The sequence below is a fragment of the Phodopus roborovskii genome, unplaced genomic scaffold (assembly GCF_943737965.1).
Source record: "Phodopus roborovskii unplaced genomic scaffold, PHOROB, whole genome shotgun sequence".
NCBI classification, from domain to species: domain Eukaryota; kingdom Metazoa; phylum Chordata; class Mammalia; order Rodentia; family Cricetidae; genus Phodopus; species Phodopus roborovskii.
Genome location: NW_026125970.1, coordinates 196,410 through 212,983, shown reverse-complemented (window position 1 = coordinate 212,983; position 16,574 = coordinate 196,410). Strand labels below are relative to the sequence as shown.

At 39.2% G+C, this 16,574-nt stretch overlaps 2 protein-coding genes across 2 annotated transcripts in view; one reads left to right on the top strand and one right to left on the bottom strand.

Moving 5' to 3' along the window:
* Bmx (BMX non-receptor tyrosine kinase) overlaps positions 1–10,034 on the top strand; it is a 58,785-nt gene extending 48,751 nt beyond the window's left edge. The window contains exons 18-20 of the mRNA XM_051179210.1: positions 1,873–1,991; positions 5,494–5,651; positions 8,958–10,034. Of these exons, the coding sequence (XP_051035167.1) occupies positions 1,873–1,991; positions 5,494–5,651; positions 8,958–9,032 (352 nt within the window). The 3' untranslated portion in view covers positions 9,033–10,034. The remainder of the gene's footprint in view (positions 1–1,872; positions 1,992–5,493; positions 5,652–8,957) is intronic.
* Positions 10,035–13,785: 3,751 nt separating this feature from the next.
* The window catches only part of Ace2 (angiotensin converting enzyme 2), a 50,217-nt gene continuing 47,428 nt past the window's right edge, over positions 13,786–16,574 (bottom strand). Inside the window, exon 19 of the mRNA XM_051179209.1 lies at positions 13,786–14,007. Coding sequence (XP_051035166.1) covers positions 13,899–14,007 — 109 coding nt within the window. The 3' untranslated portion in view covers positions 13,786–13,898. The remainder of the gene's footprint in view (positions 14,008–16,574) is intronic.

Genomic DNA, 16,574 nt, shown 5'->3' with positions numbered 1-16,574 from the left:
AATCAGCAGGCTCCAGATTCAGTAAGAGACTCTATTTCAAAGAATATGTTGGAGAGTCTGGAGAGATGCTGCTTTTTCAGAGGACTGGAGTTTGAGTCCCAGCATCCATGTCACATAGCTCCCAACTATTTGTAACTCTAGCTCCAAGAGATCCAGCATCCTTATCTGGTCTTGTTGGACAACTGCATGAACACACACACACAGCCCTTTAACATATACACAGTTAAAAATAAAATAATTTTTTAAAAACGAAATTGTGAAGTGATTGAGAAAGACATCCAACATTGACATTGACCTCTGGCTTCTACACCTATGAGCACACATACACCATACACAAACACACACACACATACAAATTTTGACTATACTAATTTCTCTAAGTGAGCTACTTTGGTTTTATTTTGTGGTAATTCTCCTGGCAGATATATAGTATTCTCTAATATTAATTACAGAAAAGCAGTAAGCAATTGTTGTAAAAGATATTCTTAATTATGTGTATGTGTGTCTGTGTAAGTATTTGAACATGAACACATGTGCCCACAGATGCCAGAGGAGTGGGAACGTCTTGGAGTTGAAGTTATGTTGGAGTGTGAGGCACCTGATATGGATTCTGGGAATCAAACTCAAGTCCTCTGGAAAAGTAGTACATGCTCTTAATGGCTGAGCCATCTCTCCAATCCAGGCCTTATTTTTGAGTGTAGCCATTCATACCCATAAATATATACATTTACTGTTTGCTCCCCTAAAAATAGAATTATATCAAACATACATGCTTTTGCACATAACCATATACTGTGAACAGATTTTTTTTCTGAGTTTTCAAGATAGGCTTTCTCTTGATAGCCCTGGATGTCCTGGAACTCACTATGTAGAACAGGCTGGCCTTGAATCTGAGATGTACCTGCCTCTGTCTCCTGAGTGTTGCAATTAAAGGCATGCACTACTATCTCCCAGCCTATGAACATATTTCTATTTGGTGAAATATAGAACTATATCATATTCAATGGTTGCATAGTATTCTATGTATTTTACATAATATTTTTATATAAAATATAACTTACATATTCATCAATATGAGTACACTGAAGTTATTTCCACTTTATAATCTTAATAAAGCATAGGTTTAGTGAACATTTTTAAATTTCTTTTTTTGTTGTTTTTGATTTGTTCATCAAATAGTGTCATCATTATTTATGATAGAAAATTTAGAACAGTTGATACAATTGAATAAATTTATTACTCCATTAGAATTTATGATACAATTCAATAAATTTATTACTCCATAGATACTGTTCAGTCACCAAACATGATGCTGGAGGAGAAAATGTACCCATTAGGGGAAATCCTCCCAACTTGATGCTGAAACAACAGAAACCCAGTTATGTTCAAATTACAAATAGAGAAAAGATATAATCAGAAAGTATAAGGAAAAAAATGTATCTATCTTGAGTAATAGAATTACCAGGTATCATTGGGGTAGAATTCACATTTTTGTGGGGCTTGCTAGTTACCAAACATTTCGCACCTAAGTTCTGCTATGTTAAAAGTTACATTTCCTAAATGCTTACATTCACTAAAAGCTAATATGTCACACTGAAAAGAAATCAAAGTATCAGATTTAATGGCATTCATCTACAATTCTAGCATTTGGGAGGTAGAGGCAGAAGATCAGGAATTCATGAGACCTTGGTCTCAGGAATTGAGAGGCAGGGAGAATAGAAAAGAAATTCGCTAGAAAACTGAAGTTTTCAGCTGACTGTGGACACTATATGTCCTTCACCAGCCTGGTTGATAGTGGGCCATGGAGGCAACAATGGCCAGTAGAGGTCTTCCTAATTTGTCTTAATGTCTGTGGTGATATCTTCCCTACAGATATGTTCTTGATGACCAGTATGTCAGTTCAGTAGGAACCAAGTTTCCAGTCAAGTGGTCGGCCCCAGAGGTGTTTCACTACTTCAAATACAGCAGCAAGTCAGACGTATGGGCATTCGGTAAGGAAGTAACTACAAGGCACTGGGCCCCATTACATAAGTCAGCTTCCACAACAGGAAACCTCAAGAACAGCAACATTCATTTGAAAAAGAACCCTGAATCTTTACAAAATTACACACATGGTGTGATACAAGCAAGTGGTTGACGAAGCCAATTTCCTTCCGTGGGTTCTGGGTTAGGAAGGCTTATGCACTTTCATAGTTTACATCATGTTAGCATCTACTTGAAGAATCAAAGGATTTAGGGGCTTTTCCAATGAAACTTTCCAAAGGTTTTTGTTTTGTTTTTAAACAAGGTTTTGCTATGTAACCCAGGCTGGTCTCAAACTCATGATCCCCCTACCTCCCTAGCCTCTCAAAATCTAGGATTACATGTGTGCACACCTCTTCTAGCCTCAAAAAGTTTCATGAAGGGATCGTTAACATTTAAATCTCAGTTTATCTGAACCCACAAAGGTTGAAGGACTTAAATATAAACCACTGTATACAGGCATGAGTGTTAACTATGTTAACTGTTCTAATGGGTCCTTTCATAGTGGGCAGAGCTTTTGAGCACCCCCTAATGTGAACAGCAGACTTGACTGTGTGCTTTCTTTGGCTTTGTGGAAGCTCTCTTTCCAATACTGTAAGTAATCGCTGGCAGAATCAACTTAGAAAAAGAAATCATTTATTTTGGTTCACTGTGTTGAAGGTTTCAGTTTGCAATCTGACCTTAGTGTCTGTGGTGAGGTGGACCAGGACAGAGCATAGGATGTGGCAGGAGCAAAGCTCCCCCCCACCCCCTGTGACCAAAAGGAAGAGAAGAAGGAGACTAGGGGAGATGTCACAGTCTCACTCTCCCTGTCAGAGCACTCTCTTCATGACTGTAAGGCCTATTAAGCTTTCCACACCTCCCAAAGGCAAGGAGACCAAGCCTCCAAACCACAGCAAACACCTTGTTTCAAATCATCTCCTCCTCTTGCTAATTAGCATTTTAGATCAGGATTTTGGAAAGAACCATCCTGGATCAAACTAGGTGCCCTGTTTCTGTAAATAAAGTTTTATTGGCCACAGGCATGCCACTTTTTCTATGTTGCCTGTGGCTGCTTCTGTGCTACAACGGAGTAGCAAATGACACATTTGACTCACAGTCTAAGATACTTACCATTGTATGTTTTATAGAAGTTTGATAACCACTATTAAACTCTTCAGATTAAAATTTACTATCTCAAGCTACATGACAAGGCACAACTGTAATTTTGGACCTCCAGTGCTGAGGCTGGAGGATCATGAGTTCTAGGCCAGGCTGAGAAACTTAACAAGACCTATCTCAAAAATAAAAGGTTGAGTAGTTGAGTTGTCAGTATAGCTCAGAGGCGAAGCATTTGCCTCCAGTGATCAAGGCCCTTGATACCCTGCACTGTAAAAACCAAAAGAAGAGAAGCCAAATTCAGCAGAGGTGAAAAAAAATTCTTAAGTTGTGATTCTGTCAATTGTCAGAGTTTGGGGTTTAAAAAAAAGTGTTGATAGAATCATGACTGTTTTCAACAATTAAATGATGGGTCCAGGATAAGTAAATCAAATTATTATCAAGCAACAAAATGTATTAAACAAGAACCATTTCATGCGTCTTTTAGTCCTTGAGTGCAATTTGATTTACCGTTTAACACATGCTAGACAACTTGGGAGAAGAAAATTTTAGTTAGCAGTTTATTTTTCTGTTCCAAATGAATATTGAAAATAAATAGTCCCTTTTGAAAAGTATAAAGATACCCAATCAGATGGGCACACAGAAAGGCAAAGTCACACAGATAGTGTTTTTTTATGTTAAGTTTGGCTCTTTTTGTCCAAACTAGTTTCATATCTATGCATCAACTGATATGCCTGCTGAATATTATTCTTGAAATCTGTCCTGTCATTCAATAGTTATAGCTTTTTTTGAACCAGAGACAGCATTACCCAACCTGATTATCTACCTCATAAAACAACCTAGTTACAGTTGTTTTCTGGCTGCTGACAGACAGTAAATCTATTCTTAAATAATTTACTCCCGCTATGGATATTCAAAATTAATCAGGGCCTCTGAAAGCCCCTCTTAAAGAAGCCCCTCCTTCCCCCAGTTATTTTATATCGTGCTACCAACCTTGGGATAGTAAGTAGCCTTGCTAAAAGGGTTGCGAGGGAGTCTGGCTCTTTTGTAGGACTGGTTTAGAATATGTGTTTAAAGGAAGAGACAACACAATGTGGAAGACTGCTTTATTATATATTACATAAAATCTGTAGCTTACAAGTGAAGGTTTGGGGTTTGACAACAATTATCTTCTTTCTGTATATGTGAGTTGTTCAGGGTTTTGAACCTGGATGAGTGTTTAAAGCAGTCATTCTCAACCTGTGGGTTGCAACCCCTTGGGGTCGAATGACCCTTTCACCAGGGTCACATATCAGATATCATGCATATCAGGTATTTACATTATGGTTCATAACAGTAGCAAAATTACAGTTATGAAGTAGCAAAGAAAATAATTTTATGGTTGGAGGTCACCACAACACAGGGAAATGTATAAAAGTGTCACAGAGTTAGGAAGGTTGAGAACCACTGATATAGCATCTTTGCCCTTGGAGAGAATGGCACCATTTAGGTGGCATTTTAAATACCCTGGCACTCTTTTAAAAGCACTCTGTGTCATATCCTACATAATCCCCATGGCAACTCTAGAAGGTACTGTTGGTTGGGATTGCTGAGGCCAAGAAGTGTTAAGGAATTGACCTGGCCAGCAAGTGGGAAAGCTTGGCTTCCAAAGTTCACACCTGAATGATCCCAAAAGTCAATCTCTTGATCATCTTGATCATCAACACCCAAACTTGGTGTCTTATCTTGAAGTCAGTAATGTCTTCTATGAGCTGGAGGGCTATGAACATTCTGAAAATGGATAAATGGGCCAAGAGTTCATGATCCCAAGGCAATAGCCTGTGGCTTTTATCAGATTCCCAAATGGTACCTGACTCATGAAAGATGGTTAGAGACCAGCAGCAACAACAGACTGGAATAAGCATCCATTGTTTTATCTCTATATTTCTACCAAAAGTTAGCTCAGGTATGCAATGAAATTGTGCACAACTGCAAAAGCAGAAAGAAAGAAAAGGCAAGGACCTCATTACTCAAAAGTGTTGGGTAGTGGCTTACCACCCAGTTTGCTGTTGCTGGGAGGGCTGTATGAGACCCCAAGTGCTTTTCCAAAGCATCCCATAAACCTTGGCCCCAAGCAGCTTCCACTGCTTTTGCCATTCTCTGGGTTTCTAACATGGCCATGGAACACCCGAACACCTAGACTGTAGAAGTGATAACCAAAGCCTACCTTCCATACCATCCCCCTTTCCCTAGGCCTTGGTTCCCAGAAACCCCTTGCTCTGGTTCATGGCCTTCTGGTTCTGTGATGTGAAGTTCCTTCCACAAGCCCTGGGCCTTCTGACACTGGCTTTCTTTCTCTTCTGTCTGCTGGGGCTGCCACTGGATGCACCACAGGGATCCTGATGTGGGAGGTGTTTAGTCTGGGGAAGCAGCCTTATGACTTATATGATAACTCCGAAGTGGTTGTGAAGGTCTCCCAGGGCCACAGACTCTACCGGCCCCAGCTAGCATCAGACACCATCTACCAGATCATGTACAGCTGCTGGCACGAGGCAAGTATACCCTAAGCAGGCTGGAATGGCAGAGGGTGTTAGGGGTGGGGTGGAATACTCATCGGGGATGAGGGAAAGTATCTGCTACAGAGAAACTGAGAATGGTCCTGGATCATCTTTGTTTGTAATGTAAAAAACAAAAAACAAAAACAGTTTGCTGAAGAACTTACACCATTGTTGTAAGAACTTTATAAATCTTAACTCATCAGAAAACACCTTAAGTGGCAGGTAATATTATCAGCACTAAAACTGATAAGTGAATAAATAGGATCCCAGGGAGGTTAATCGACTTATCTCACGCAGTTATTAAAAAGGCAGGCTGGCTGGTGCCAGTGTCCTCACTCTTTTTGTTTTAACACGTGATTGGTTGGTTGGTTGGTTGGTTGGTGAGTTGGTTGTTTGGTTTGGCTTGGTTTGGCTTTTCTAGACAAAGTTTCTCTTTGTAGCCTTGGGCTGTTCTAACACTCACCCTGTAGACCAGGGTGTCCTTGAATTCAGGAATCTGCCTCACATAGTGCTGGGATTAAGGTGTACACCACCACTGCCCAGCTATCTTCTTTTATTTTTGAGATTATAATATATTTACATTCCTCCCTTGCCTTTCCTTCACTCAAAATCTTCCCATATACCCCTCCCTGCTCTCCTTCAAATTCATGGCCTCATCTTTTATTTATTATTATTACATGCATATATGTGCAGATAACATAGAGTTCTAAATATAAACCATTCAGCCATGTAATGTTACCTTATGTATGTTTTAGGAGCTGACTGTTTGACACTGGCTAACTAATTGGAGTGCTCTTCCCTGGGGAAGGCCACCTCTCCCGCTCCCAGCTTTCCTCAATTGCCTACAGTTCTTTGTGTAGGGTTGAAGCGTCATTATTACCAAAACTATAAAATCTCAACTCAAAAAAATGCATCACAGAAACATATGTATATACATCAAATGAAAGGCTGTTCCTCCTCCTCCTTCTTAATCCCCCTACCCCACCTTCCAATTCCTAAAACACCAAATAACTTGAAGTAGATGTGGGCCTAAAATGAAGGAAATCCCATCCCATCTTTGGTATTTAAACAACTAGTTGGTGCTGTGAAGTCTGAGGTTCCACTATTTCCTTCACTGAACCCACAATCTTCTCACACATATACACACTGTGTGGGTGTGGGTGAGCATGCCGAAAACATCAACCAGTTTGTAATTATGTATCCAAATTAAAAAGATAGAAAGGAGCACGGAGTTCAGAGGAAAGAGAGCAGCTTCCTGAATGCATTGGTGTCTGAGCCAAATCAGGAATTGTCTTCATAATTCCCTTGGTTTGTGGGTAGAGGTGGAGCCAAAGCATGTCCAAATGAGAACAGCCAGAGCTGTTGGTGTGGAAGCAGGCGGCGTGCAGCAGGCATGCTGTTCTCATCTAGAGCTGTTCTTGAACGACTGAAAATAAATTTGAAAGATTAAGTCTGGCCGAGGTTCTATACTCGGAAGATGAGGAAGAGGAGGAGAAGAGGGAGGAAGGAGAGGAGAGAGTCTAGGTTTACATGCATTGTGAAGTCATTGAAAATTGTTGAGCAGTACGAAAATGAAACTTTAAAAATACTTTTATTTTATTGTGCTTCTCATATCTAGTATGAACTATAGTCTAAACACACAGTTTTTATGATGTTTATACAGTTGTAGGAAGCACTGTTTGCTAAAAGACCACCAAGAGTCAAGGAGCCACCTTAATGGCACTGAGAGGCTACAGTAATACTATTCTATATTTCCATGAAGAAAAATATTGATTTATTTGGGAACTTCCTGTTCTGTGGTCTGGTCTTTCTATGCCAGCACCACACTATTTTAATTATATGATGTTGATGTTGTACAACAAGTAAAGTATTATGTGATGTTGTAGCATTATGGAGGCTAGAACCCATAAGGTTATTTGTTCTTTACAGCTTCCTAGCCATTTTTCAAAGTCAGAATCTCTGAAATAAAGTCATGTAGCTTAAAACAAACCCATTCGCATCTTTAAGACTGTATTTCCTTTTTATTTTAACTGGAGACATTCTACACCTCCATGACACTAACATGTTCTACTGTAAGACAAACGAGACTTTTTTCTTAGCATATGTTCCAATCTACATGTGTATCTTTTTAACTGTTTCTTTATTTGGGGGGTTCATTTTTAAGGACTTGATTTTGGCATCATTGCTATTATAAATGATGTCTTCCCATCCATCATATTTTCTGACTGGTTGTTATTGGCTATTTGATTTCATTTGTTAAATTTTTTTACCTTGCCCACCTAGAAAACTCCTTTATTGTTCAGGGAGATTCTCCAGCTTATAATTATGTCCTATGCAAATAAAGATAGCTTTCCTTTTCTAATTCTTTGAGCTGAATTTTCCTTTCTGGGTGATTTGATTAGTAAGAGTTGTGAGTATAGAAAGAACCCTTGCCTTATACCAAATCTCAGTAGAAAGGTCTATGGTTTCCCCATTTTGAAAGTCACTCTCAGTGAGCATGGTACACATGCCTTGGATCCTAGCAATAAAGATGCAGAGGCAGAGCAAATCTCTATGAGTTTGAGATCAGTCTAGTCTACAAAGCAAGTTCCAGGCCAGATGGGGCTACTCCATGGAATCTTTTCTCAAATGAAACAGAATATCATTCATATTAGCACTGAAGTATGCATGTCTTATAGTGTGTGCGTGTGCGTGTGTGTGTGTGTGTGTGTGTGTGTGTATGTGTGTGTGCATGCAGTGTGCTTGTATTTGTGAGTGTAGCAATACTGGTGCCATAGTGAGTTTGTATCTTGTGTCAGTCCTTGCCCTCCACCTCGCTTGATACAGAATCTCTTGTTTTCTGTTGTATATATCAAGCTAGTTGACTTGTGACTTTCTAGGCATTCTCCTGTCTCCACCTCGCATTTGACCATAGAAGGTATGGGATCACACATCTGGCTTTTATGTGGGTTCTAAAGATAGGAGCTTGCAGGGCAAGTGCTTTTACCCACTGCTTTATCCCTTAGCCCTACATTGTCGTGCATTTTAATTTTTGAGTCAGGGCCTCATGTAGACCAGGCTGGCCTCAAACTTGCTGTATAGCTGAGGAAGACTTTGAACATTTGATCTTTCTGCCTCCTAAGTCCTCAGTTTACACATGTGTGCCACCACACCTAGTTAATGTGGTATGGAGAACTGAAGCCAGGCTGTTCTAAATTCTAGGCAAGTACCTTACCAACTGTGTCACAGACCCAACCTCTATAGTGTCCTTTTGAATTATGACTTTCATCATCTAACACATTGGGGGTTTCTTTTATTTAGCTTCCAGAAAAACGCCCCACATTTCAGCAACTCCTGTCTGCCATCGAACCACTTCGGGAGCAAGATAAGCCATGAAGAGAAAATTTGAAATATTGATGGGAATGAATCTAAACATTGACCAACACTCTCATTCTTTTCAAGGGAAGTAGAAAGACACAAAGTAATTTAGTTAGTTCTTAATAATGTTTTACGTGTTATTTACCTGTTATATTATCTACAAAACAACAAGGTAGGAAGCAAGACATTTCTTTAAAATTTAGGTCAAATTGTTAATTTTGTTTGTGCTGCTTTTTAATGTACTACTTCCAAGCCTATGGCAGAAACTCATTTTTAGATTGCAATTTCTGAAGGGTGTGTACTGTATGTAAAGATTGAGCAGAACTGAAAAGATGATTTCTTGAGAACTCACCTTTCTTTCTATTGGCACTAGTGTGATAATTAAATACCATTTCCAGAAGAGAAATGTGTGTATATTTGCCTCTATATGAGAAATATCTTGTGTATTTGAATATTTGGTTTCCAGTTTGTGGCATTGTTTAGGGACTGTGTAGGAGGTGTGGCCTTGATAGAGCAATTATGTCAATGGGGGCCGGCTTTATTTGTAGTTTGCTCTCTCTGCTTCTCTCTTGCAGTTCAAGATATGAGCTCTTAAAAGCTAAAGAGATTGATCAGTTGTTAAGAGCACTGGCTGTTCAATTCCCAGCACCTACATGGTGGCTTACAACCATCTGTAACTCCAGTTCTAGGGTATCTGATGCCCTCTCTTGGCCTTCATGGGCACCAGGTACACATGTGGTACACCAACATATATGCAGGCAAAACACCTATACACATTTAAAAAGAACCATGAAGGATGTGAGAGCTCAGCATCCTGCTCTACCTACCATCCGGCAAGCTGCCTCTGTCCTGCCATTATGAACTCTAACCCTCTAGAAGTGTATGCCAAAATAAAGTTTTTCTTCTCTAAGTTGCCATGGTCATAGTCTTTTATTACAGAACAGAAAAGCAACTAATACAATATATAAACGATCTCAACATTAAACATGTTTGAGAGTCAAATGGAGAATTGATTAAAACACAAATTTTTAGGAACCACCTTATAGTGCAGACTGTGAGTTGATATTCTTCCCAAGCATCCATGAGTGCTGAACCACCCTGGGGTACCTCATTATGTGGCAGGGCACTGATATCAGGTCTATAACTCCATCTGAATGATACAGTTTCTCCTCCAGACTGAAACAATGAATGGTACTTCACGTCATCATTACAGTGATATAAAATAATAGTATTGAACAATGTGTTCCATGTTTCACACTGAGTACAGTTTATTATGAATGATGCTGTGGTAGAATGTAATGCCTTCTTTCCTCACATTAACCTCCACCATTATTAATCACCACTCAATAAGTTAAGACAATTGTCTTACTAGAGTTAAAATCATCTTACTTTCTAATGATATATACTTAAGTTGGGGGCTTTGGGACATTTGGCTCATTTGAAAGATAATTGAAGTTTCTACTTACATCTTATATCTTAACACAGATACAAAAGAGATTTTAAAATTTTTATTGTCTGTGCATGTATGTGTATAGTACCAATGGAGGCCAGAAGAAGGAGTTTGATCATCTAGAATCACAGTTACAGACGAGCCACCATACAGGTGCTGTGAATCAAATCTCAGTCCTCTAGATGAGCAGCCAGTGCTCTTAACCACTGATATTCTTGCTTTTACTCATACCACCCAATTTTTTCCTGCCAGTGAGCTCAAATGTCTCCCTTGCTTATTTGTGTCTTGACATTTGCTTAATGATTTTGTTATTTCAGCAGAGAATTGACAGGATAATGGCATTCTATTTTTAATGGAGGCATACAAATTTCAATGTATAATGAATGAATAATGAAATGTCACTTTTAAAGTAACCACTAGGGCATTTATACATTAATTCCTTTATTTACTGTTTTCTGTGTGTCAGGTTCCTTTCTACTCAAGGGATTAAAACCTTCATCTCAATCTGCCCAGGTGGCTGTTCCTGCCCTCTGGAGTTTTGTCCAGCAGGAACCTGTACCACAGGCTCTTTTTTAAAATATAAGATTATTTTATTTTATGTGTCACTGCTGGAGATCTGTGAGAAAATTGGTACACTGATGACAGCCAGAGCCAGGGGAAGAATATTTGTGCTGTTTGAAAGCATACATGTTTTAAAATGCTGCTTAAGTGTGTTGTGCAGCAATTACTTTTATGCTCTTCCACCTGCAGTATATCCACACTCTCCGAGAAGCAACATAACAATTTTTGTTGTTGTTATGTGTGTGTTCCTAAATATAAAAATACAACCTGTCCAGTCTGTATTATTTGGCTTGTATATATGTTTTCCAGATTGACCATTTGGTATTGGATAACTAGATTGTGTCATCTTCTCTGGGGAAGACTATTATTTCTTCTGCTCTCAGTATCCCTTAGTCATCTAGAGCTCTTTTTCTAGGGCTGAGGCTTCATGAGCTTTTCCCTTCCCATATTAGCAGTGGTGGTGTCCTTGCTCAGGTCATGTTTAGGCAGCCATGTTGGCGAGACTTCATTATCTTCTGATCTTTCTTACAAGCACAAAATCTCACTGAAAATTCCCTGTTCTTCTGGCTCTTACAATCTTCCGTCCCCCTATTCTGCAACTATCCCTAAGCTCAAGGCCCTGTCTTTACCTAAAGAGGAACAAGTGGATCTCAGATGAGGGAGAGTACATCACTGAGAAACACCAGATGAGAACAAACTGGCGCCTGCTCTTTCTGACCCAATTACTCTTTTATTAACTCCACTGCCTATTAAATAATTGAGTTCCCAGGAAAGAAAGACACGAGCTTCCATAAACAAATACCCTTTGGATCTCTGAACTACAACTGCTCTTTTACATATACACCCTTGCTTCCTTATAGCCCATGGCTCAGCAATGTTTGCCTGTAAAAAGCCTTGTGGGCCAGAGCTTCTCCAAGTCACCTCCTCAGTTCAGCTTTGTAGCACAAAAGCAGCCCTACATAATATGAAAATTGATGGGCATGGCTTTGTACCAATAAAGCTTCATTTATGGGCAACAAAATTTGAATTTCATATCATCTTCATTTACCATGAAATATTATTCTACTTTTATCCGAACAACTGAAATATATAATACAAATTTTTTAACTCAAGGGGATGGGCATAATTTGGCTCATGGTTCATAGCTGGTCAACAACTATCTTTTATCCCAGTACAGGACCACCTTTGTACAGCCTCTATCCTCTCAGAGGATGCTACTGCATAGGAGAAGGACCACAGCATTTACCCGGTAGGCAAAATGAGGACTGACCTGGGGAAAAATTCGGTTGGTGTGAGAGCAGTTTCTCTAATTTCCATGTTACAACTGGAGATTGTGTCATGTGCCCATGGGTCTTTTACTATGAATGGAAAGACTTTTGAAGGTGTTGGATGAGGGAACTGGTTCTTATCAAGGTTCTTTTTGCACAGTGTTACACTAAGAGACCGACTGAGAATGTTGCAATTACAGGGGATGTTTAGATAATAGTTTGCAGAAGACCTTCTTGTATTAGAGGAGACAGAGCATACACAAGATAAAAGGTGTCAATGAAATGAGAATGTAAATGAGAAGAAATGCAATTTTTGGTTGCCCCAGAAACAAGATAGTAAGGCAGATGATGATATGGCATTTTGATTGGAAGGGACATAGCTGTCATGCAAAGACACTGTCTTTGCCACCGATGTATCATATAGATGCAAAGCTACTAAATAACTTTAAAATGACTCAGCCTGATTTGGATGAATTGGTGGACCACCATTACCACAATCACATCAAATTTATTAAGTACCAAGTCACTCTACCATTATGCTCGTCACCACATAGTATGTCGGACATATTAATTTATTTCATATAATTTTAAATCAGTGTTCAGGTACATAATATTGTTATATTTAAAAACGGTGGGGTTTTGGTTCCTAACCTGATAATGTTCACAATCTAAGCACATCTCTTTTGAACTGATTTTATAATTTCTTGGTCCAAGATGACAACTCTGTCCATAGAACGAAAGCCAGAAATAACAGACACATAAGCACACATAAGGGCAGAGGAGTATGCAAATCTAGCAAGTATTTATTGAGGTCTGCTTTGTGCTCACCGTTGCTTAGATCCTGTGAGCTAATACAAAAGATTTTTAGAGACGGGGCACCCACTTCACAGGTGAGCATTCAGCTGGAATTTTCCTTCACTGCACAGTTAGAGAATAATGGAAACAAGTTTCTGTCTGCATGCTCTGGGCTCATAGAGTTCCCTGTGCTAGCTGTGTATTGCTAGGGAGATGTTGCTCAAGCAGCTTGTGAGAGAAAAGGCGTCCTCTACCTGAAGTCCGGCTTCTTTCTCCTTTGAAGCTGGACCACGACAGAAAGAACAATCCATTTCAAGTATTACTGTGAATAAATTACTCCAGTACTTAAAGTCAGTTCATGCAAGGCCATAGAGCATGACACCCGCCGTCTGTCCCACTTGATTTACAGTGAACATCGTGCACCATTCTCAACCTCAGCAACTCCACCAGGTTCACAGCACAGATTGCATACCAAAGCCAACACTTGCTCCCAAGATACATCATTTCATCTTCTGACTCCAGTTACCCAACAGTGTCTCCATTTGCATTATCTCTGGACAGACTGGGAGGCCAAAGACATGTTTCACTCTTTTGCCCTAATATAAACATCTCCATTAATAAACAGAAGAGATGTCAAGTCCTAAGGCAGAAATAAATACTGAAAGCAATGTCAGTGAAGATGCCCACTCAAGTCAGATGCTCTTTGGACAACTTTTACTGAATAGACCAAAGTTTTGATATCTAATGACATGTATATAATCTCATATTTTGTGTACTATAACACTAGCAATTACATACAGTAAAATGACTCTAAAATGAAGTCTGAGCATCATCATTGCTTTGGAAGCCTGCATTACTTTCACCTTTACCAATGTCCATAGAGTCATAAGGATTTTCTTCTCTCTTTTTTTCATTTTTCCTGTTAAGTAAAAAGAAACAAAGTCACCTTAAGAAAGTGATGTTAGAAAGGTACTTACACAGACCAAATGGATGAATAATCAAAAAGTTTGATGGCACCCTGTGCTAAGGATGCTGAATTGAAGAAAAACAAACTCTCATAAATCTGTGCTATGTGTATACATGAATTCTGCCTCTCGGAGTACAGTTCAGAGGTATTGATTAAAATTAGAAGTTCATGTAGATTTTGTAAGTCAGCCTTTCACCTGCAAGGATTTGTCATGTAGCAACATTAGCATGCATCTGAAATTGCCTGTATTTTTTTTATAGACACAAACATTTGGTGACCCTGGAAGAGTCCATTACGACAAAATGAAAAACTATTGATGGGAGATGTCATTCTGTATATGTTTCTCATACTGGTTAATAATAAAGCACTGTTGGCCAATAGGAAAGGAAGATAGGAGGGACTAGGAGACAAGGAGGAAATAGGAAGTAGTAAGGAGGAGTCAAGATGGAGAGTCTGGAGAAAGCAGTATGCCACCGGCTCCCCGGTAAGAGAAATACATAGATCAGCAGAAATGGGTTAATAATTAAGGCAGAGCTAGCCGATAAGAAACAAGTAACTGGCCAACAGGATAATATCAAATACAGAGTCTCTGTGTATTATTTGGGGCTGGCGGCGTGGCGGCGGGACAAGACCAGTGGCGGCGGGCGGAAAAAACATACTCCTTACAGTTGGCGCCCACGTGGCTAATAAGAACTTCCACTTAAAATTTAACAAAAGCTTAAAAAAGGGTTTTAGAAACAAAAGAACAGAGATAAGCAAGGTTTCTTGGTAACAGCATTTTTCTCAGTTGAACTCTGCTTTGCTAGAGACAAGCAGATATTCGTGTGGCTCCTTTAAGGGAAGATTCCTGACTCAGCATAAGCGGCAAAAAACCGCACAGCTTTTAAATAACTCTGCTAACAATTTATTGGTGTGTATGAGAGATGGCAATGGCAGTGACCACATCTCCAAGCAGGCAGCATGCTTTCTGGGTGGCAGCGCAGACCAAGGCAGTGAGCACAGCTTTCCGTGCTGGCGGGTAAAAGTACCCGCCACCATCTTTGGTAAACCGTGGCTGATACAGCTATGACTTTCATTTTAGCAATGTTGTTGTTTACCAGATAAAGGACTTGTGGCCAGACGAAGATAAAGATTTACAGTAAAGACAGATTCATATTAAGAAAAACATCTAAAGGTTTATAATGTGTTTTAAAATATACGTAGACATGAAAAAAATGGTTTTAAAGAGACGAAGAGGAACTGGGTGTTGTAGCACACGCCTTTAATCCCAGCACTCAGGAGACAGAGGCAAGCAGATCTCTGTGATTTGCAAAGTAAACCTGGTATGCAGAGTAAATTCCAGGACAGATAAGAGTTACACAGTGAATCCCTATGTCAAAAAATAAAAAAAATAAAATTAAAATAAACAGTAATAATAAAGCCACGTAAAGATGAAAAGCTCAGAGAGAATCTGGTTACTGTATGCTATTGTGTTGTCTCTGCATTGTTTGACTGCTGAGAAAATAACAACTGATAAAGGAAATGCTGCTGCATTAATTCAATTTATATATTTTAAAAATGCTTTGACTCCAACATTTAAGTTCAAGGACAAGTTACTGGGGAAAAGGATTTCTATTTTTGTTTCCACAGAAAATAAAAAGCTGTGGATTCCTTCCAGACTAATGTGGTTTGATCAAGCCAGGCCCCCTGAAACAGAGTTCCTGGCGATCCAACATTCAAAACAGCTTGGACAAAGCAGCCTCGCAGAATACAGCCAAGATTTCTGCAACTTCTAAGGATCCCCATGACAGCGCCCCCTATCAGCAGGAAGTAGTTTGGAAAGAACGACGCCTAAATTCCCAAATATTGTTTATAAATGTTTGTTTTCATTTAAATGGACTTGGTTATAAATGGGTAATGATCACAGCCAATTCTTTTTAAAGGTAAAAAGGGGATTATGGTATAGATATGAATACTTTGTTTTGGAATGGATTTTCATTTATTGATACAATTTAATGTCAATTTTGTGAGATGTGTATTTCTCCTCTTGTTTAGGTATTGTGTTTATATAGAAATATAATGTAGTACAGATTATAGATAATTACCTATGATAGTCAAAGCTTAGAGTTAAGTTAGTTAGGTTTTCAAGATACACAGAGATGTATTTGAGACAGATAGAAATTCTTCAAACCTTTCAAAGACCTACAGAATATGGCATTTAAAATGGTTTAGGATTTTTCTTGACAAAGAGGCACCAATGCTCCTGGCAACACCACCTGCGTCAGAAAGGAAGATGGACATTGAAGAAACTCGTTATGGAGTTTGCCTCCAATATGGCAAGACTAGCCATTTGGACAAGATACTGCTCTTGTATGGACTGTTTGACTTGATGCTGTATAAACTGGACATGCAGGACCTACAGAAAAGTGACTGCTGATTCAAGATGGACACTGCTACAGAGTTCCTGCTTCATGGAAGAGTCTGCCAGACAGTATGCAGGACACAGAGAAAAGTGACTGATAAACTGCCAATACAAGAAG